Raw genomic sequence first — 21,561 nt, forward strand, 5'->3', positions numbered from 1 at the left:
TGACCTATTTTAAACAACAAAACCATTGTAAAAAAATCATCTTCCTTTCAGAATCCGTATGTCGTATTACCCACAGTCGGATTACTCTCGAAAATCTGCTTAAAACAGACGAGGACGAACCTCCTAAGTGTATCCCTTGTGATGAAAGGTTCATCGTCAAACATATTTTGTCTGGAATTTGCAATTGCAAGGGATTCCCATCATCAAACAGTAAATTTGACAGATTATTTCCCCCGTGTGAGTTGTCATCTGACCCTAAGCTGCTTGAAAGAATTGGTCAGTATCATACATTTTATATAGGAATAACAAATTGACTTTTTTAAATTTGGTGTGATGCTTTTATCAACATAAATTATAGACCATTCTGTCCAGGGATTTAAATACCGTAAAATGATTGACCCCCCTGTGTGACACGTAATTCCTATCATAATCAGTGTAACTTGAGCATTGCTAGTATTGAGCACAACGACCAGTGGCTAAAGTGATGACGTAAAGCCTGCTGTGGTGTCCCGCAGGAAGCAAGTCCCATGATCTCCAGTAGGGGTGACTATTGGTCTGGAAATCACTATTGCGATAACTATTGATATTGAAAGAAACTATTGCGATAACTATTGATATTGCAAGCAACTATTGCGATAAATATCGATAGTTTTCAGTGTATCGTTTGAGATGGATTTTAGAGTTGAATTAAACCTTGGAACTGATGTTTTCTTTGAATGTGATAACCATAACAACAAATAAAAAGTAAAGTTTGAGATATGACTGATTTGTTTTTTCGTTAATCTATTGATTTAAGAATGAGAAACTTTAACATTACCATGTGTAAATTGCTACCACTCATGATCAAAAGAAAATCAAATTTGAACAGCATTGCATGTATTTTATTGAAACTGTAAAACCATCGAAACTATCGATATTCCTAATTGAAATCGATACTATTAATCGGACACTGATTTAACAATCGATTAATTGACTTTAAGTGCTTACCAATAGCGATATATCGATATTTCGATTGATCGTGACACCCCTAATCCCCAGCGAGGTGACCTAGCTTTGGTCGCTGGTGGCTTGTTGTCCGTTAGACTGTTGTAGATAATATTTTAATGTTAAAACATGATTGGCAAATCTGCATATAAATAAAGCTTTTCATTTATGACGCTCTTATATGTATACTTGTATATATATCAATTGTTCTCGTCGCCATATCGCTGAAATCATGCCGATACGACAGAACATTTTAACTCCATCACTTATTGTGACATGACTGATTTTTGTCTGCGGCGTGGGTCAGTGTGCCCTGAAAGATGGGATAGGTGAATGTGCCCTGATGTCGCCTGATGTCGCCTGTCATTGTACCCTGATGACGTGGGTCATTGTACCCTGATGACGTGGGTCATTGTGCCTGATGACGTGGGTCATTGTGCCTGATGACGTGGGTCATTGTGCCTGATGACGTGGGTCATTGTACCCTGATGACGCGGGTCATTGTACCCTGATGACGTGGGTCATTGTACCCTGATGGCGTGGGTGATTGTGCCCTGATGACACGGGTCATTGTACCCTGATGACGCGGGTCATTGTACCCTGATGACGTGGGTCATTGTACCCTGATGGCGTGGGTGATTGTGCCCTGATGACGCGGGTCATTGTACCCTGATGACGCGGGTCATTGTACCCTGATGACGTGGGTCATTGTGCCCTGATGACGTGGGTCATTGTACCCTGATGACGTGGGTCATTGTGCCTGATAGCCTGTGCATGGTGCGGAGTGTGGCGGTAAACAACTTTCAATCATCCTCACGCAATCCAAAAAATATGATAGTATCCCACCTCTAACCTCAACGAAATTGTACAATACGTTTTCCACACGAGGGGTGCATGTGTGTGTGTGTGTGTGTGTGTGTGTGTGTGTGTGTGTGTGTGTGTGTGTGTGTGTGGACTGATGCCGATTTATAGAGCTTGCCCACTGAGATGTCATGCCGCAGTTTAACATGAATACCCACTGAGACACAGTATACTGACTCCGAGCCGACCAGTCATGGTTTAGCACCTTAATGCCGAGCGCCAGACAGGGTAACAACAAGTACCATCTTTTAACGTCTTTTAATATGACACTTCCGGGAATCGAACCCCGGACCTCCCTCTCTCCGGACGGACGCTCTTCCACTAGACCAAGGAGGCGGTCGAAACTTATTTGGAATAGCATTGACAGTTGTTGTAAATAAAACAGAAAATGATTCAGTCTTGCAAAATTTATTTGTCAGCCTCTAAGGTCAGCGCCTGAAACAGAAGAAATACTCTGAAACACATGTGACACGACATTGAAATATCATGTATTGCGTCTTGCCTACGTGAACAACGAACGGTGGGTTAGTCTAGTGGTTAAAGCGATAGCCCCCGGGTTCGATTCCCGACATGGGTACAATGTGTGAAGCCCATTTCTGGTGTCCCCCGCCGTGATAATGCTGGAATATTGCTAAAAGCGGCGTAAAACCAAACTCACTCACTCACTCAAGCGATAGCCTGTCCAACATGAGAACAATGTTTGAGGCCCGTGCTTTGTGCTATCGCGATGTATATGGCTGTAACTGCGTACACCTCACTCACTCACTCACTCACTCACTCACTCCGTATTGCAACCGTTAAGATCCGGGTGAGAATGGGTCTTCAGAAACCAATGCCCGTCCTTTTTTTTTAGATGAACGGGTTTCAAAGTTGGAAAAGTTGGCAAAGTTTAGCGCCAAATGATTACGTATCAGTGCTACTAAATACAAGACATTAACACGTACTGACATGCTATTGAACGCGTTACAGCGACACCCAATTAATCCAGGTATTTGTTTATACTCTCTCTCTCTCTCTCTCTCTCTCTCTCTCTCTCTCTCTCTCTCTCTCTCTCTCTCTCTCTCTCTCTCTCTCTCTCTCCATAGGGGCGGTCGGGTAGCCTAGTGGTTAAAGCGTTGGCTCGTCACGCCAAAGATCCGGGTTCGATTCCCGAAATGTGTGGATCCCATTTCTGGTGTCCCCCGCCGTGATATATTGGAATATTGCTAAAAGCGGCGTAAAACCAATCTCTCTCTCTCTCTCTCTCTCTCTCTCTCTCTCTCTCTCTCTCTCTCTCTCTCCATACCACTGTCCGCCATACGTCTGTGTTCAGCTGCTGTTGGGTGAAGCCTCCTCCAGGACCATCCTCCCACACTTGCAGTGGTTGCTGTTCCTCCTGCTCGGCGTTTGTGCTTGAAAACATATCAAGTGTAAACCATACTCATTCGTGACCAACTCGTGTTATTCCGGGATAAGCCGAATAACGACTCGTGTCCCTCTCACTGCCATTTTTGCGACCAGGTTCCGTCTTAGCGCAAACGGGCATACCTAAAATAATTGTCAACTCGTCGCGTTATGGTTCCGGATATATTTTCCCATATATTATATACATTTCAGATGCAATTTTAAGCTCATCTGGACATGCGGAGTTTTACAGTATGATTGAACACATTTAACTGTGCCTTGGGTATATTTTTAGATGTAAGAGATATGTAAAATCAAAAATTATTTCAGAGGGATTCTTTGACGAAGAACTTGAAATCATACGCGCATTCTGATTGGTTTGTCATATTTTCGCACATAAAATTCATCGATAGGGGGACGAGTGTTCTTGCAGGTTACGGAAAGGGGCGAGTGGTGACGAATGAAACCATATTGTCACTGCTGAAAAGTTCTTCACCTCAATATCATGATAACCGTATTATATGATATCTTATACCAGCACATTTTCATTTTTGATATAATTTTATTGCATTTCATGAAATCATAATAAATAAAATATTCGCACCGTATTTAAACAAAATATATTTTAAAATGGTATGTCCCTAATGGGCTTTCGTAGTTTTCAAGAGGTCCTGTCTCATTATAGGCTAGTCTGCACGTACCTGCACGCTCCACTGCTGCCAGCAACTGCTCCTTGTTAATCAGACCGTCTCCTAAACACAGCAGGGTTTTGTTTAAAGGTTGCCAAATACCACAAGCCTGCTAGCCTGGTTATGGCCCGGGAAGGCGAAAATCAATCCCTCAGAGTTAGAAATTACGTTCGCCTTCCCGGTCATCACAAAAATTCTTATTATGGCAGATGATCGCCTTCACGGTACTTGTTAATTACAAAGAAAACACCAATGCAGCCTCTTGGATGTATTCAAAAGCTCTCACGTAAGTACACTCTGCCTTGTTTGGTAGAAGACAAGAATACAAGAGGGAACATATGCTCTTGAAACTCAGCATGAATTCAAACAACTTTTGCATTAAAGTCGCATCTTCTCAATACAAGATATAGTAGTAGAGATTAACTGATTCCCGCGTGTTGTTTCATCGTTTCTTTACTAGATTACTTAATCTGAGTTCAATGGAAGTTAGTAATCACATTCTCTGAGTTCAATTTTAACAATTTTAGTAGATTATCCTTTTTTTTATTTTTACGTCTCACGAGTTCAATGGAAGTTAGTAATCACATTCTCTGAGTTCAATTTTTTTTATCTCTTTCTTCACTTTTCCGTCTCACAACCCCAGTGTCCTCAATGCATAAGTGTCCGTTGTATACATAACGAGGATACACATCACTGATCTTTTCATTCGCCTTCCCGGTCCCCAGTCCCTTACCCCTCAATTCGCCTTTCCGGTACTACTGGTAAATAGATTTTCGACTTCCCGGCCCGACACCGATAGCCTGTGGCCATCAAAATTTCGAACGAGCTAATGAAATTTTATTGGCGATTTATTTTATGTATACATCTCTTAGTTGATTAAAATAACAAAAAGTTCTCCCATTTCTGTAAATTAATACAACCATCAAAAATAAATTAAATGACAGGAATTGAATAAATGAATGAGTGAGTGAGTGAGTGAGTGAGTGAGTGAGTGAGTGAGTGAGTGAGTGAGTGAGTGAGTGAGTAAATAAACAAATAAATAAATAAATAAATAATTAAATAAATTGAAACTTGCCAGGAACATTTATGGCAAGCTATCCCACCTGGCGAGCAATAATTTGAGACAATTTCACTCACTGCTTCAGAGCAGGTTATTTCAATTTCCTAACCACCAGAACCTAAATACACAAATATATGTAAATGAAAATAATGGTAAGCAAACATCATTCATTCTACACAGGTTTTGTTTGTTTGTTGTTTAACGCCCAACTCAGCAATATTACAGCTATATGACGGCGGTCTGTACACGATCGAGTCTGGGCCAGACAATCCAGTGATTTACATCATGAACATCGATCCACGCAATTGGGATCGATGACTAGCATCAACCAAGTCAGCGAGCCTGACCACCCGATCCCGTTAGTCGCCTCTTACGAGCAGCATAGTCGCTTTTTACGGCAAGCATGGGTTGCTGAAAACCTATTCGGTCCCACGAAATACTAACAAGTGCATAGATCGATGCTCGTGATGTCAATCACTTCATCGTCTGGTCCTGATTCGATTATTTACAGACCGCCGTCATATAGATGGATTAACAAAACAAACATAATTGACGAAGTCACCCTCGAATATCCAGTGTATCATATCTCCCTTCTATATCGTTTATATCATTTTGGGGGGGGGTCGGGAAGCCTAGTGGTTAAAGCGTTCGCTCGTCACGCCGAAGACCCAGGTTCGATTCCCGACATGGGTACAATGTGTGAAGGTTCGCCGTGATATTGCTGGAATATTGCTAAAAGCGGCGTAAAACCATACTCACTCACTCACATTTTGACCCATACCAAAGCTTCGTTTCTAAGGTCACAAGTTTACCACAGAATTTCTCGCTCATGCGCTTAAAATCAACATCCAATAAAAATACGTCTTCTGAACGAGGTTTCGGCATAGATCTGCATTCAAATCGCGTCCTCGTACGAGCCAGCCCTCGCTATACCTAACTAATTAGAAGCCTGTTTAAATAAGCTTTATACGTTTTTTTCTGAACATAAAGAACGCAACGAGACTTTTGGAATTCAGGAGATCTATATAGCAGGTTGTTTCAATCACGCAATAATACTGTAATTTGATTGGACGTCTATTTTTAGCGTCCGGTCACATTCGTGACCAACTCGTGTTATTCCGGGACACGCCGAATCTTCTTGCAGGTTACGGAAAGGGGCGAGTGGTGACGAATGCGTCCGGTCATTCGAAATGGACTCAAAACGAGGCTGTATTGGCGAATGGAACCAGGGTAGTTATCAAAATAAAATGAGGATATAGAATATCGAGGATGTGGCGATGTATAACAATTGGAGGGTAAGGTTATTTTTTCCTTTACCGGAAATAAGTCACGAATGCCAGCAAGCTCCTCGCAGCGATAACCCGTTCGCGGAGCTCTCTATACCGAGAGTATAACGAAGGTGTCACGCGCTGGGAAGGAGCTTGGAATGCCAGTACTGGTCGCCATACGGGTTTCATTAAAAAGTGCAACTTCGGATTTGAAATTAAAATTAAAAAAAAAACGAAATCAGGCAGAATTTCTCATTCTCGGTATAACATATTTACGTTTGTCCATTGAGTTCTGCATGAATTCCTCCAGAAGCGGGTCATCTTCATCAACATCAAGGATGGTAGAAACTTCACGTCTGCCCAAACGTCGTTGAGATCTCAAGAAATCCCTTAGCAGCTTGATGAGGTCAGCGTGAATCTTGTTGCAGTGGCAGTTGTTGGTGACGATGTGGGTTGTACGGACATGGTACCGCCGCCGACGCCGCCGCCGACGCCATCCTTCGCCTTCCTCTGGGGTGAGCATCAGCACCACCAGCAGCAGGACCAGTGTCGGGCGTAACATCATCATGCAAGAAACTGTATCAGGCTTTATGGGACCGACCATTGATTTATTTAACTTTATTTTACCTTTTGTTGATTAAAATCATCTTTTAATTTTTTTAAAAATACTCGTCTTAGGAACATCCTATTTATGTAATATTTTTGCATACGAATACCAGATGTTTTTTAATGACCTTATACCCGATAATAAATTACCAGTCCCTAATAATATTAATATTTAAAATCAACTGTGTCATCTTTTTCATGCACTTACCCCTCCCTCCCCTAAAAGTTGTGACACGTGAAGATATGGACTAGGTCTTCAGCAACCCATGCTTGCCATAAAAGGCGACTCAGATTGACGAAAGAGGCGACTCACGGGGTTGGGTGGTCAGGCTCGCTGACTTGGTTGAAGGATGTCATCGATCCCAATTGTGTGGATCGATGCTCATGATATCAATCTCTGGATTGTCTGTTCCAGAGTTGATTATTTACAGACCGTCGTCATACAGCTGGAATATTGCTGAGTGCGGCGTTAAACAACAACCGCGAACCGCTCTTTCAATGTCATTTATATTTTTTTTCAAACTCTGTATGACCAAGCAACAAAATCAATGTGTTTGGCACGTTTAAACAATCTCTCTTTACAATGTCAACTCTATCCCTTTTATGCTATGGTAAAACTGTACTACTGTATGGATGTAAAATATGGGATTATGTCCATGGTACATTAATTGAAAATATTCATGTACTATTTCAGTTATTACCAAAGTACACTTTTAACGATGCATTATGGTGAACGATGGTATTCAGTTTTGTACAAAGACTCAATTATTAATCAACGGGCCATCTTCCCGAGGCAAGGGAATTAACTGACTATAAAAGTCCAGTTTCCACCCTTGGCGAACTAGGCTGGAATTCAGGAGTTAGTTTGGCTGGACTAACGAATCTATGCAGCCTCCTGCATTACCCAGATTGTCAGAAGGGCTGAATTCCTGGTAGCAAACCCGGATACTCTCTCAATGATCAACAACTTGAAATCATACGCGCTTTCTGATTGGTTTGTCGTATTTTCGCACACAACATTCATTGATAGGGGGACGAGTCTTCTTGCAGGTTACGGAAAGGGGCGGGTGGTGACGAATGCAAAGAGGGTTTGGGTGATCCTGGCACAGCCAGGCTGGTTGGGCTCATTATCCTCCACTAGCCCCCTCCACACGCAACCCAGACAGCGAATGGGACTTCTCCAAGGCAGCTCTGCCTTGTCAATCCCACCTCCAGCTTTTCGGGGGCGGTCGGGTAGCCTAGTGGTTAAAGCGTTCGCTCGTCACGCTGAAGACCCGGGTTCGATTCCCGACATGGGTACAAGCCCATTTCTGGTATCCCCCGCCGTGATATTGTTGGAATATTGCTAAAAGCGGCGTAAAACCATATCCACTCACTCACTCGAGCTTTTCGGAGAATGTGAAGACTCCACAACACTGCAGCCTTCTGCATTAGCCAGATTAACAGAAGGGCTGTATTCCTGGTAGCAAACCCGGATACTCTCTCAATGTCAGTCAACAGATTGGGAGGTACCAACCCTAAGGCACCGAGAACAATGGGGAGCCGGACAACTTGGTACTTGCGATGCAAGCGTGACATTTCGAAAGTAAGATCCGCATATTTGCAATGTTTTTTCTGAATCTTGTCAATGACATCAGTGTCAAAAGGGAAAGAAATTTCATTTGATTTACCAAAAAGGACAAGATCAGGTTTGTTGGCCTGGATACGTCTGAGACTGTAAACGGGCCTATTCCAAAGAATTTTGAATTTATCATGTTCCATGACGCCCTCTACATATTTCGGGTCGTACCATGGATGGACCTCCTTGTCAAAACCACAAGCATGGCGAAGACGGAAATTAAATGATCGAGCTACACCATCATGTCGCTTAAGATACTAAGTTTGTGCTATTATTATTAATTATCATAATAATTATATTTGTTGTTATTATTGTTGTTGTTTAACGCCGCACTCAGCAATATTCCAGCTATGTGACGGCGGTCTGTAAATAATCGAGTCTGGACCAGACAATCCAGTGATTGATATCATGAACATCGATCGGCGCAATTGGGATCGATGACATGAATCGACCAAGCCAGCGAGCCTGAGCAGCCGATCCCGTTAGTCGTCTTTTACGACAAACAGTCGCCTTTAACGGCAAGCATGGGTTGCTGAAGACCTATTCTACCCCGGAATCTTCACGGGGTAGTAGTAGTAGTAGTAGTAGTAGTAGTAGTAGTAGTAGTAGTAGTAGTAGTAGTAGTTACATGTAGAGCTAGCTTGCAAGGTCAACACAGTTCAACACATGTATCTACACAATGAACACACAGTATGAACAAGCAAACAAATATCAATCACTGGATATAACAACAAACATATTTCTTAGATTTAAAAAAAAATGGCATACTTACGTGTTGGTTCCCCGTGGACACTGTGCTACCGAACGGTCTCCCTGCCTGATTTATACTGTAAAAGGTGTCAAAGTTTGGTGCTGTAAGTGAGAGAACAACAGGTGGTTCAATGGACTTCCTCTCCAGAAACATAATCTGAACGTATAATCTCGAAACCCTATCTTTCCGCAACAGCCCGCGGCTTAATTCCTGTTCAATACAAGAGTTTGGGTTCGGATTCAGCCGTTGAAATGAAGTTTGTTGGTTGGTTTGTTGTTTAACGCCGCACTCAGCCATATTCCAGCTATATGACGGCAAATATCTGGAAATAATCGAGTCTGGACCAGACAATCCAGTGATTGATATCATGAGCATCGATCCACGCAATTGGGATCGATGACATGCAACAACCAAGTCAGCGAGCCTGATCACCCGATCCCGTTAGTCGCCTATTACGACAAGCATAGTCACCTTTTACAGCAAGCATGGTTTGCTGAAGACCTATTCTACCCCGGTGGTTCGATGCCCGACCTCGTCAAACAAGGTTCGATATTAATGATTGGTTTCGCAAATGTTTGTTTGTTTGTTGTTTAACGCCCAACTCAGCAATATTCCAGCTATATGACGGCGGTCTGTAAATAATCGAGTCTGGACCAGACAATCCTGGACGATGACATGCATCAACCAAGTCAGCGAACCTGACCACCCAATCCCGTTAGTCGCCTTTTACGGTAAGCATAGGTTGCTGAAGACATATTCTACCCCGGATCTTCACGGGCCGTTTCGCCAATGTTGTAATATCTAGGACCGGCATTACTTTGGCCTTGCTTCCAAGTTGACACCGTGATATAAACTAATGTCCAAAAGAAACGATACCAATTATGTTGTTAAATATTTGTGTTATAAGTGCTTTATTTTCTATGAGTACCGCCTCCGTGGTCTAGTGGTAGAGCGTCCGCCCAGAGAGCGGAAGGTCCGGGGTTCGATTCCCGGCCGCGTCATACCAAAAGACGTTAAAAGATGGTACTTGTTGTTACCCTGTCTGTCGCTCGGCATTTAAGGGGCTAAAACAAGGACTGGTCGGCTCGGAGTTAGTATACTGTGTCTTATTTGGGTATTCATGTTAAACTGCGGCATGGTATCTCAGTGAGCTAGCACTATAAATCGGCATCAGTCCGGACGAGTACAAGCAGCCACACAAACACACACACACGTACATGCACGTCGCTATATAAGTGCAATAATCTTGGACGCGACGTTAAACCCCATTTCACCTCACCTCACCTATTTTCTATGAAACATACTTAAACATATCTCGCGTACCAAGCCAAAAGTAATTGATGGGAAAAAGCGGGAAAATTTGACAATTGACAGCAACATCCAGCAACAGCCCCGAGGAATCATTTTCCAGCACGACAATGTGACGACGCATACGGCAAGGTTTAGGGTTGCGTTCAAGATTATTGCACATATATAGCGACACGTGTGTGTGTGTTTGTTTGTTTGTGTGTTTGTTTGATTGTCTGTACTAGGCCGGAATAATCCCCATTTTATAGTGCTAGTATGCTGAGATACCATGCCGCAGTTTAACATGAATACCCCACTCAGACACAGTATGCTGACTCCGAGCCGACCAGTCCTTGTTTTAGCCCCTTAATACCGAGCGCCTGGCTGGGTAAAACAAGTACCATCTTTTAAGGTCTTTTGGTATGACGCGGCCGGGGATCGAACCCCAGACCCTCCTCTCTTCGGGCGGACGCTCTACCACTAGACCACGGAGGCGGTCGAGCGCAGTGATAGGTTTCCGAATAAGGGCCGACGAAAATGGGGATTGGGTGTTTTAGAGGTGGTTCGTTGCTCATGCTATCGACCCAGGTTGGTCTGGTCAAGACTCGATCACGTACGAGTGTGAGTGAGTTGGGTTTAACGCCACTTTTAACAGTATTCAATTTATATCACCCACGAGCACGGGTATGGTGCTGACAAACCTAGAAGGATAATCGGGGCGAGCCGGGATTCGAACCCACAATCATAGGTTTCTGGCGTGCCCAAGGGACGCAACTCTGCACAGCGAACTGCGACTGGGCCACCCTTGCTACCAATTGTGAGTGAGTGAGTTGAGTTTAACGCCGCTTTTAACAGCATTCCAGTCATATCGCGGCGTGTCAGCTAAATGTGAGAGGAAAGCCCGAAGGGATGCAGGTCTCAGACGTTTACCACTTCGGCGAAACCCACGAGCACGGGTAGCCTAGTGGTTAAAGCGTTTGCTCATCTCGCCGAAGGTCGTTCTGACGTGACCGCTAATGGGATGTCCTCAGAACTTTGTTTAGCGGAAGCTAAATATTGGAATGAAGTCATACATATTATATTCAAATGTAATGAGATTTGGCGAGAATTCCCTCCCCTCCTCCTTCCTCCCTCCCCCCCCCCCCCCCCCCCCCCACACACACACACACACACACCCACACACCCTCACTCACTCACTCACTAACTCACTCGACATCACTGCACCGACCTATGCTTTGGTGCATGGCGCTGATGTTATATGAGAAGCGGTGGCGCTGTTGGCGTGTAACTTCCTTGTACAAGGTGTCGCTTCACTCGCTGATAACGCGACAGGTGTGCACCTACACCTGGCTCAATGACGTCACAGAGTCCGACTCACAGTAGCGGGTTTTGTAAAGCGAAGCGAGCTTACGTTGTTTCAAAATCAATATCCAGTTAATAACAGATATATACCACAGCGACGCATAAAGATCAATTTTAAATTGTTAGATTTATGTTATTCGCTGTTTTTAGAATATCCATTTAATTATAAATTTTGGGAAGAAAAACTTGAAACATATTTTCACGGTATTTTCTGGATTTGTTGAGAAATTATATTAATATATTTTAATGAATAAGTTATGAGAGTAAAAATTTAACATCACATCGGTAATATATCAACCATTTCATGACGAGAAGCATTTACACATTAATAATACATAAATGAAACTACAGGAAACTTATCGAAAAAGTACGCTTAGATAACAAGACTATTACACATACGACCCGTGAAGATCCGGGTAGAATAGGTCTTCAGCAACCCTGGCTTGCCGTAAAAGGCGTGTCGGAAGAGGCGACTAACGGGATCGGGTGGTCAGGCTCGCTAATTTGGTTTTTATGTCATCGTATCCCAAATGCGTGGATCGGTGATCATGATGTCAATCACTTGATTGTCTTGTCCAGACTCGATTATTTACAGTGCGGCGTTAAAGAACAAACAAACAAATATTACAGATATAGATGATTAAAACTAGTATGTACCCACTGAATATGACTTCATGACTAGTAAAATAGTAACATTATTAAGTCATTAAGGAATATTACAACTTCAAGTAGTAATATTATGAAATCGTAGAATAATAAATATTCTGGTTGAATTGGTAATACTACTGGGATAATTGGTAATACATTACGGAATAATACTCAAAACTATTTTAAATCGTCGAATTATTAATAATTACGGAAATATTTGGTAATATTACTTTGCGAACTAGTCTTGTATTACGGAATATTACTAAATGTTACACGTATATTGGTAATATTATAAAATCGTTGAAATATTACTCTTATTGAATTCTAATATTATTTGAAGATAATAGGATATTACCAAAACTTATACTGATATTAATATTAATATTATTAAGTCGTAGATTATGAATATTCTGAATGTATTGATAATATTACTGGGGTGATTGGTAATGCATTACGAAATAATACTCAAAATAATATTACAATAAGAATTATTGATAATTACAAAAAAAATATTATTGGTAATATTACTATGTGAACTGGAATTGTACGACGGAAAATTACTAACTTCAATTAGTAATATTATGAAATCATCGAAATATTAATATTCCTGTCTGAATTAAAATATTATTTGATGAATTGGTAATGCAGTGTGGAATATTACTAACAATTATATACTTTAATATTATGAAGGGGCGATCGGGTAGCCTAGTGGTGAAAGAGTTCGCTCGTCACGCAGATGACCCGGGTTCGATTCCTGGCATGGATACAATATGTGAAGCTCATTTCTGGTGTCCCCCGCCGTGATATTGCTGGAATATTGCTAAAAGCGGCGTAAAACCATACTCCCTCATTAAGCACAAGTCTTCGAAATTCCCAGTTCGGGTTGTAAGAGTGTTTAAGTGCCTGTAGCTGCCATCTTGGTTGTCACTGATAAATCATGTAGACAAACCAGAAGAGCGTGAAAAAACCATGCTTTCATAATAATGCTGCAAAACCATATTCACTCACTGATATTATGAAACTATCGAATGGTTACTATGATATACCCTATAAGAAACCATGTCATTTGCCGGACAGGAGAAAGCTGAGGTGAGGTGAAATGGGGTTTAACGTCGCGTCCAAGATTATTGCACTTATATAGCGACGTGCATGCACGTGTGTGTGTGTTTGTTTGGCTGCTTGTACTAGTCCGGACTGATGCCGATTTATAGTGCTAGCTCACTGAGATACCATGCCGCAGTTTAACATGAATACCCCACTCAAACACAGTATACTGATTCCGAACCGACCAGTCCTTGTTTTAGCCCCTTAATGCCGAGCGCCAGACAGGGTAACAACAAGTACCATCTTTTAACGTCTTTTGATATGACGCGGCCGGGGGTCGAACCCCAGACCTTCCGACTCCGGGCGGACACTAGACCACGGAGGCGGTCGACAGAAGAAAGTGTGCACTCGAAAATTGGAATTGAAATTGCGACCCTCATGTTCCGTGAGACGTCATGAGCACGTGACCTGGTGTGAGATACTCATTGATATGATACATGTAATATCACCTGTGATACCCGTTTAAAATACATCACCGCCGAAGAACCATTTCTTGTTCGTTACATTTTAAGCCACCATCAAACATGGGTGCATAATTTCTTTTAAATCCGTGAAGATCCGGATTTGAATTGATCTTCATCAACCCATGCTTGCCGTAAAAGGCGACTAACGGGATCGGGTAGTCATGCTCGCTGACTTGGTTGATGCGTGTCCTCGATCCCAATTGCGTAGATGCTCATGATGTCAATCACTGGATTGTCTGGTCCAGACTCTATTGTTTACAGACCGCCGTCATATAGCTGGAATATTCCTGAGTGCTGCGTTAAACAACAAACAAACAATCGTATCCCAATTGCGTAGATGCTCATGATGTCAATCACTGGATTGTCTGGGACAGACTCGATTATTCACAGATCCCCGTCATATATAGCTAGATTATTACTGACCAAACAAACGAACAAAACTTTCTCTTGCCGGCAATTTAACGTGACATTTTATCCTAGTTTTACATGAATAATGATCATGATTATTATTATAATGCTCAAATGACAATAACTGGCAAGGCGATTTAGCGGACATTCCGGAAACTACGTGCAGTACATAGGGTTACCTGGATAGAAATTTAAATTTTGTAAAAATATCAAATATCCAGGCCACACATCCTGGCGAGATGAACTTCCTTGTGTAGCATCTACTGGTATCATGCACCCGTGAAGATCCGGGGTAGAAAAGTTCTTCAGCAACCCATGCTTGCCGTAAAAGGCGACTATGCTTGTCGTAAGAGGCGACTAACGGGATCGGGTGTTCAGGCTCGCTGACTTGGTTGATGCATGTCATCGTATCCCAATCCACGGGTTAACGTGTGTCATATTTCGAGGCATTTGTGACAGCTCGCGTTATTCCGGGACAAGCAGGTTACGGAAAGGGGCGAGTGGTGACGAATGGAAGCTCCATTTTGTGTCCCGTGCGTTAACCACTGCAGGCGTAAATATGATTATGCTACAATGAAATTTAATAACAACATAGAAGATGTATTGGTGTCGACTAAGGCTATTGACTTTGTGAGAAATGTGCCTCTGTTCACCCAGCAGTGAATGGGTACCAGGTAGGATGGAATGGTATGTGACTAAGCTCAGAATAAAAATCGAGTGCATCCTATTGACCGGGATAATAATGTTTTAAAGATCTTTGAGCATACTGAGTTGAGCGCTAATATTATAAAGCCTAATTTTTATTTGAATTGATATAAATTCCGCTCATTTGGGGAAATACATATAATTAGAATATTTCCAAAGAGACGAATCGCTGGTCCAGCGCTGATCTGTCCAAAATATTGAACAAAAGAACGCAACAACGCCTACAGCAGGCGCGTAATTTAGAGACAAAGATCACTGTCGACATTGTCCCACAAGAGAAGGGATATCCCTGTTCTAAAAATAGAGACAAAGTGGGTCAGATCTTCTCATTGAAATCGTTTCGCGCCAAGAATAACCCATCTCGTCCGTTCACGCGAGATTTAGAATGAAAGGAAAATGGCGGCACACAAAGCAGAGTGTTGACCAAATTTCCACTTATAGATTCATCAGTCGGATTTTATGAGGACTTATTGCAAGGAAAGGACATCGTGTACATGAGAAAAGAAAAGTTGTCATCGGATTTTCGCAATATGGCAAGAAGATCGCATATATGTGCGAAATGCATTGGTGTCGCCCGCCTTCGTATTCGTGATGATGTCGCAGCACTGTTTTAATTCCCTTTCTGCGTGAAACGCATTTTTAAGTTACTGGTACTTTGTTGACATTCATCATGGCAGGGAAAGAATACAAGCCAGGAGATAAAATATTTGCCAAAATGAAAGGCTACCCACATTGGCCGGCGAGGGTAAGTTTCTGAAAACGGAAATGATGTTCCGTGTCGCAACGGACTTCCTGTTGGCTGACACCACGTGTGTAGTGGACATGTGGTTTCTCAAACCGAGCATCCAGTTGTCTTTATTTCTTGTAATACAACCATTGTCAGGTGTCATTATACTCGGGCTCTCCACCTAGACACTTCTTAGAGGCTGTCATTTGCGAAAACTTTTGTCAAGCCGAGTACTTGTGAGTTTCGTTTACACGAAAAAGTGAAAAACCCGCAATCGGTATTCGTATATTATTCGTAGATTTTTTTATGTTGCAATTGGATGAGAAAACAGTTGTTTGCATTCTTGAAATATCACCGCATTTAACAGAAGACGCGGATGATGTATGGCCAATTCGAACCATTTCTAAATTTATTTGTACAACACGAGGTGCCCTTGTATTTTAGCGAAAAACGCCATGTGTTGATAAGATATATATTTTATTTTTCAGATTGATGAACTCCCAGACGGAGCCGTGAAACCCCCAAAAGGAAAATATCCAATTTTCTTTTATGGTACACACGAAACGTAAGTCACTTGCGAGGACGGTAACTGTTGCCCTTCTTAAACTGCATCAACCCAAAGACCCCATTTATTAATTATTTATTGTACTTAAACGTTTCTGTATATGTGAACTTATTCATGTATATGTGGTTACAGAAAGTAGCTGTAAAGGGCAGAATGTGTTATGAATTGATTTTGTTTTTTTTAAATCTATGTGTACTGCTGTGAATCCCTGTTGGCGACATTATTGTACAGAAATCGTCAATATTTATATAAAGTCAATCAAATTGTATCTATGAAATATTTATGCTACACAATTTGGAGAAAAGATTTTGTAATATGTTGGTGGTAATTTCTGTACCATGAGCAGGGGCTCTTGGGTACCTAGTGGTTAAAGCGTTAGCTCGTCACGTTGAAAACCCAGGTTCGATTCCCGTCACGGGTACAATGTGTGAAGCCCATTTCTGGTGTCCCCCGCTGTGATATTGCTGGAAATTTGCTAAAAGTGGCGTAAAACCATACTCACTCACTCACTGTACCATGAACATTTTGAAGGTAGACATACATTAAGAGAAATAAGGCGAGAAACAGGATCAAATGGTCAGGATCGCTGACTTTGTTTGTGCATGTCATCGTATGCCAATTGCGTATATTGATGCTCATGTAAACCACTGGACTGTCTACCTCAAACTCGATTATTTACAGACCGTCATATGGGTGGAATATTGCTAAGTTTGACATTAAGCAACAGGGAAATAATTGTCATGGTGGCAAGATTTTGTGGTACATTTCGATAACATTGCAATTCAAAGTGCTCGCCGATACCTATCTGGGGGCAAGGGTGGCCCAGTCGTCTAAGGCGCCGCGATTCGCTGTGCAGAGTTGTGTCACTTGGGCACACCAGAAACCTACGATTGTGGGTTCGAATCCCGGTTTGCCCCGATTATGTTTCTAGGTTTGCCAGCACCATGCCCGTGCTCGTAGGTTTCACCGAAGTGGTAAACATCTGAGACCTGCATCACTTCGGGCTTTCCTCCCACATTAAGCTGACACGCCGCGTTCATCTCTAGTTCAGGAGACTGTGTTTAACCATATTTTTGTGATTGTTGCAGTGCGTTCCTGCTGCCAAAGGACATCTTCCCGTATGATGAGAACAAAGAAAAGTACGGGAAGAAGCATGCCAGGAAAGGTTTCAACGAGGGTCTCTTCGAGATTGAAAACAACCCAGATGTCAAGTTTAAAGCACCTGTGAGTAACGCTTGGGACATTGTCTCATCTGTATCGGCCTCCGTGGTCTAGTGGTAGAGCGACCGCCCAGAGAGCAGAAGGTCCGGTGTTCGATCCCCGGCCGCGTCATACCAAAAGAGGGTAAAAGATAGTACTTGTTGTTACCCTGTCTGGCGCTCGGCATTAAGGGGCTAAAACAAGGACTGGTTGGCTCGGAGTCAGTAAACTGTGTCTGAGTGGGGTATTCATGTTAAACTGCGGCATGGTATCTCAATGAGCTAGCACTATAAATCGGCATCAGTCCGGACTAGTACAAGCAACCAAACACACGTGCATGCACGTTGCGATATAAGTGCAATAATCTTGGACGCAACGTTAAACCCAATTTCACGTCACCTCATCTGTATCGAAAACAAGTCTAAAATCAGTTAATCGTAATCTTGACTTAAACCATGGCTCGTTTGTCTTTGACCGTGCATTAACTAACTGAATTGTTGAACTTTTTTTAACCATTTCATGAAAAAGTGTCGCCAGTGGGATTTCGAAACCACTAATTCTGAACCAGAGGCTAACAAATGTAGTTTTCTACCATGGTAACATGGTAGCTGAATGTTTACATAAAATGGGATTGGTGAAATAGGATGGGATTTTTTACTTAGTTTAGTTACAGTCTAAACATAGCGAAATCAGGTTAGTTTGATTTTGTCGGATTGAAAACTTGCAGGGCTATTATTCCCCTCCACCCTGAAACTTATGGAGATTTTTATCCGACATCAAACATTTGAACTGGTCCTTTAGAGCATGACTATAAACATTAGCCTCCAGATTAATTCAAGTGTGCTATGAGGCTGAACTTCATATCAAAATGATCCGATTCTTTCTTGAAAGCTCACCATGTTGAATGTGGTACAACTACAATTTCGAACATTTCGATGAATTTTATTTCCTGATAATTCATGTCTGGTGTTTCCATGGTAACAGACAAGTTCCGAGGAAGAGGAGGTGGAGGAGGAAGAAGAGGAGGAGCCTGAGCAGGAGGAAGTGAAGGAGAAGCCGGCCAAGCCCAAGAAGGCACAGGTACGAACACAAGCTGTTGACGACCTCATAAAGATCTGGCTTAGAATTGGTCTTCAGCAACCTATGCTTGTCGTAACTTGTGAAAGGCGATAAACAGGAGCGGATGGTCAGTGTCGCTGATTTAGTTGGTGCATGTCGTAGAATGATGCTCATGTCAATCACTAGATTGTCTGGTTCAGACTCGATTAAAAGGTGACTATGCTTATCGTAAAAGGCGACTAACGGGATCGGGTGGTCAGGCTAGCTGACTTGGTTGATGCATGTCATCGATCCCAATTGCGCGGATCAATGCTCATGATGTAATTCACTGGATTGTCTGGTCCAGACTCGATTATTTACAGGCCACCTTCATATAGCTGGAATATTTTGAATGCGGCATTAAACAAACATTGTTGGACATGGTTTCTTGCCCCTTGCAACCAGACATAAGATGTCACAGCTTCGCCTCCTTGCTTGGTGGTCCGCGGAGGATGCATCCTCCTGAGGGAAGGGAGTTAACGGACTACAGTCTATGCATTGTCCAATCAAAATCGCGGTTCGTAAACTGCAGTGCTGATTTCGGTCTATTGCAGGATTTGCAACTCGGCATCAACAGATATTTTCCAACAGATATTTTCCAAACCTTTTCATGTTTTTAATCAAGGTTGCTCACCTGAGTTCTCATGCACTTCATGGATACATGTTGTTACTCTGCCTGGCGCTGAGGCACGGGTGGCCCAGTCGTCTGAGGCGCCACGATTCGCTGTGCAGAGTTGCGTCCCTTGGGCATGCCAAAATCTATGATTGTGGGTTCGAATCCCGGTTCGCCCCGATTATGTTTCTAGGTTTGTCAGCACCATTCCTGTGCTCGTGGGTTTCACCGAAGTGGTAAACGTCTGAGACCTGCATCACTTCGGGCTTTCCGCCCACATTAAGCTGAGTCACCGCGATATAACTGAAATATTGTTAAATCAAACTCACTCACTCACTCACTCACTCATGCACTTCAGGAAGTAAGACCTGTTTTGTTACAATATAGATTATGGTTATCGATCAATTTGTCTTGACTGGGTACCGCTATTATGTTTTAAGCGAATGCTTTTGTTTGTTTAACGCCGCACTCAGCAATATTACAGCTATTTGACAGCGGTCTGTAAATAATCGTGTCTGGAGCAGACAATCCAGTGATTGATATGAGCATCGATCCACACAATTGGGATCGATAACATGCATCAACCAAGTCAGCAAGCCTGACCACCCGATCCCGTTAGTCGCCGCTTACGACAAGCACAGTCCCCTTTTACGGCAAGCATGGGTTGCTGAAAACCTATTCTACCCCAGATCTTCATGGGTCTGAAGTGAATGCAAGTGATATGAGAGGTGGAATCCGATTGGTCTATAGGAGGGACATTAAGCACATGGTGTGGTTTGGTAGCCTTGTGGTTAAAGCGTTCGCTCGTCACGCCGAAGACCCGGGTTCGATTCCCGACATGGGTACAATGTGTGAAGCCCATTTCTCGTGTCCCTCGGCATGATATTGCTGGAATATTGCTAAAAGCGGCGTAAATCCATACTCACTCATTAAGCATATGTCTACGAAATTCCCAGTTTGGGTTGTAAGAGTGTTTAAATGCCTGTATATGCCATCTTGCTTGTCACCGATAAATCATGTAGACGAACCAGAAGAGCGTGAAAAAAAAACATGCTTTAATAATAATGCTGAAAAAAAAGTTCTGCAAAAAGTCGACTCTTTCCGGAATGAGACCCAACCAAAACATTTACTAAAGTTGTCCATTGATTTGACAGCATTGATAGGTTAAACAAAAAACACACTCGTACTCATGATTGTAAAATATCCGGTAAGTCTTGTTTGAATGTTGATGTTCGAGAGGACAAAGCTAAATTTTGAAATTGTTTCGGTGGACAGAAATTACTATTATTCAATATTTGCCAAAACAGTAATAATGCCACATGTCGTCCCTGATTAATTACTTTAACAAGAACAAACATGGTCACAGTGATGACAATTATATACCCAGCTCGCTTAGAGTCCACAGGACGTTGAAGAGAGAAAACTCTGAGTGACCTTTATTTTACAAATTACATGCAGTAAGTTCGACCAGAGAGAAAATGAGATGGCAAATTATAATGTGACCAAATTTAAATTTGTGTAAACCATGCTAGAAGTACAGTCTAATTAATCCTAAGTTATTTAATCATTCATCATATCCCAATTGTGTAGATTGATACTCATGATATCAGTCACTGGATTGTCTGGTCCGGACTTGATTATTTACTTGCTGAGGTCATATAGCTGGAATATTGCTGAGTGGTGTCAGACAACAACCACACTCGCACTCATAATTGTAAAACATTCATTAAGTCTTGTTTAATTGTTAATGCTTGAGAGGCACAAAGCTAGATTTACAAATTGGTTCATTGGACAGAAATTACTATTATTCTCCCAAACAGTAATAATGCAACTAGTCGTCCCTGATTAATTACTTTAACAAGAATAGATAAGGTCACAGTGATGACAATTATATACCCAGCTCGCTTAGAGTCCACAGGACGTTGAAGAGAGAAAACTCTGAGTGACCTTTATTTTACATGCAGTACGTTTGACCAGAAAGAAAATGAGATTATAAGATGATACAATTTAAATTTGTATGAACTAGAAATAGTTTTCAGAAACCATAGTCATTCAGCCATTCATCGTATCCCAATTGTGTGGATAGATGCTCATGATATCAATCACTGGATTGTCTGGTCCAGACTCGATTATTTACAGACCGCCGTCATATAGCTGGAA

General features: G+C 42.2%; 2 protein-coding genes across 3 annotated transcripts in view; one reads left to right on the forward strand and one right to left on the reverse strand.

The window, feature by feature from the left end:
• Positions 1-2,252: 2,252 nt before the first annotated feature.
• LOC139460489 (uncharacterized) lies at positions 2,253-11,776 on the reverse strand. Its single transcript, XM_071241969.1, has 6 exons — positions 11,717-11,776; positions 9,242-9,321; positions 6,522-6,821; positions 3,930-3,980; positions 3,131-3,236; positions 2,253-2,280 (listed from the first exon to the last, which is right to left on the reverse strand). The coding sequence occupies exons 3-5, from the start codon at positions 6,811-6,813 to the stop codon at positions 3,154-3,156; spliced, it is 426 nt and encodes a 141-aa protein (XP_071098070.1). The 5' UTR covers positions 6,814-6,821; positions 9,242-9,321; positions 11,717-11,776; the 3' UTR covers positions 2,253-2,280; positions 3,131-3,153.
• A 3,808-nt stretch (positions 11,777-15,584) lies between these two features.
• LOC139460998 (hepatoma-derived growth factor-related protein 2-like) overlaps positions 15,585-21,561 on the forward strand; it is a 55,972-nt gene continuing 49,995 nt past the window's right edge. For both annotated transcript variants that reach the window (XM_071242460.1, XM_071242462.1), the window contains exons 1-4: positions 15,585-15,943; positions 16,414-16,490; positions 17,579-17,714; positions 18,675-18,770. In XM_071242460.1, coding sequence (XP_071098561.1) covers positions 15,869-15,943; positions 16,414-16,490; positions 17,579-17,714; positions 18,675-18,770 — 384 coding nt within the window. In that variant the 5' untranslated portion in view covers positions 15,585-15,868. The remainder of the gene's footprint in view (positions 15,944-16,413; positions 16,491-17,578; positions 17,715-18,674; positions 18,771-21,561) is intronic.

Source organism: Haliotis cracherodii, unplaced genomic scaffold (assembly GCF_022045235.1).
Source record: "Haliotis cracherodii isolate W230 unplaced genomic scaffold, xgHalCrac1.p SCAF_14, whole genome shotgun sequence".
Classification (NCBI taxonomy): domain Eukaryota; kingdom Metazoa; phylum Mollusca; class Gastropoda; order Lepetellida; family Haliotidae; genus Haliotis; species Haliotis cracherodii.

Excerpts from the sequence above, each read along its gene's own strand:
- LOC139460489 (XM_071241969.1), bottom strand. The coding sequence starts at position 6,813 with ATGATGATGTTACGCCCGACACTGGTCCTGCTGCTGGTGGTGCTGATG. Across the intron at positions 3,981-6,521 it reads GCAGAACTCAATGGACAAAC|GAGACGGTCTGATTAACAAG; the intron begins GTAAATATGTTA and ends TGCTGTGTTTAG. Across the intron at positions 3,237-3,929 it reads GGCAGCAGTGGAGCGTGCAG|CACAAACGCCGAGCAGGAGG; the intron begins GTACGTGCAGAC and ends TATGTTTTCAAG.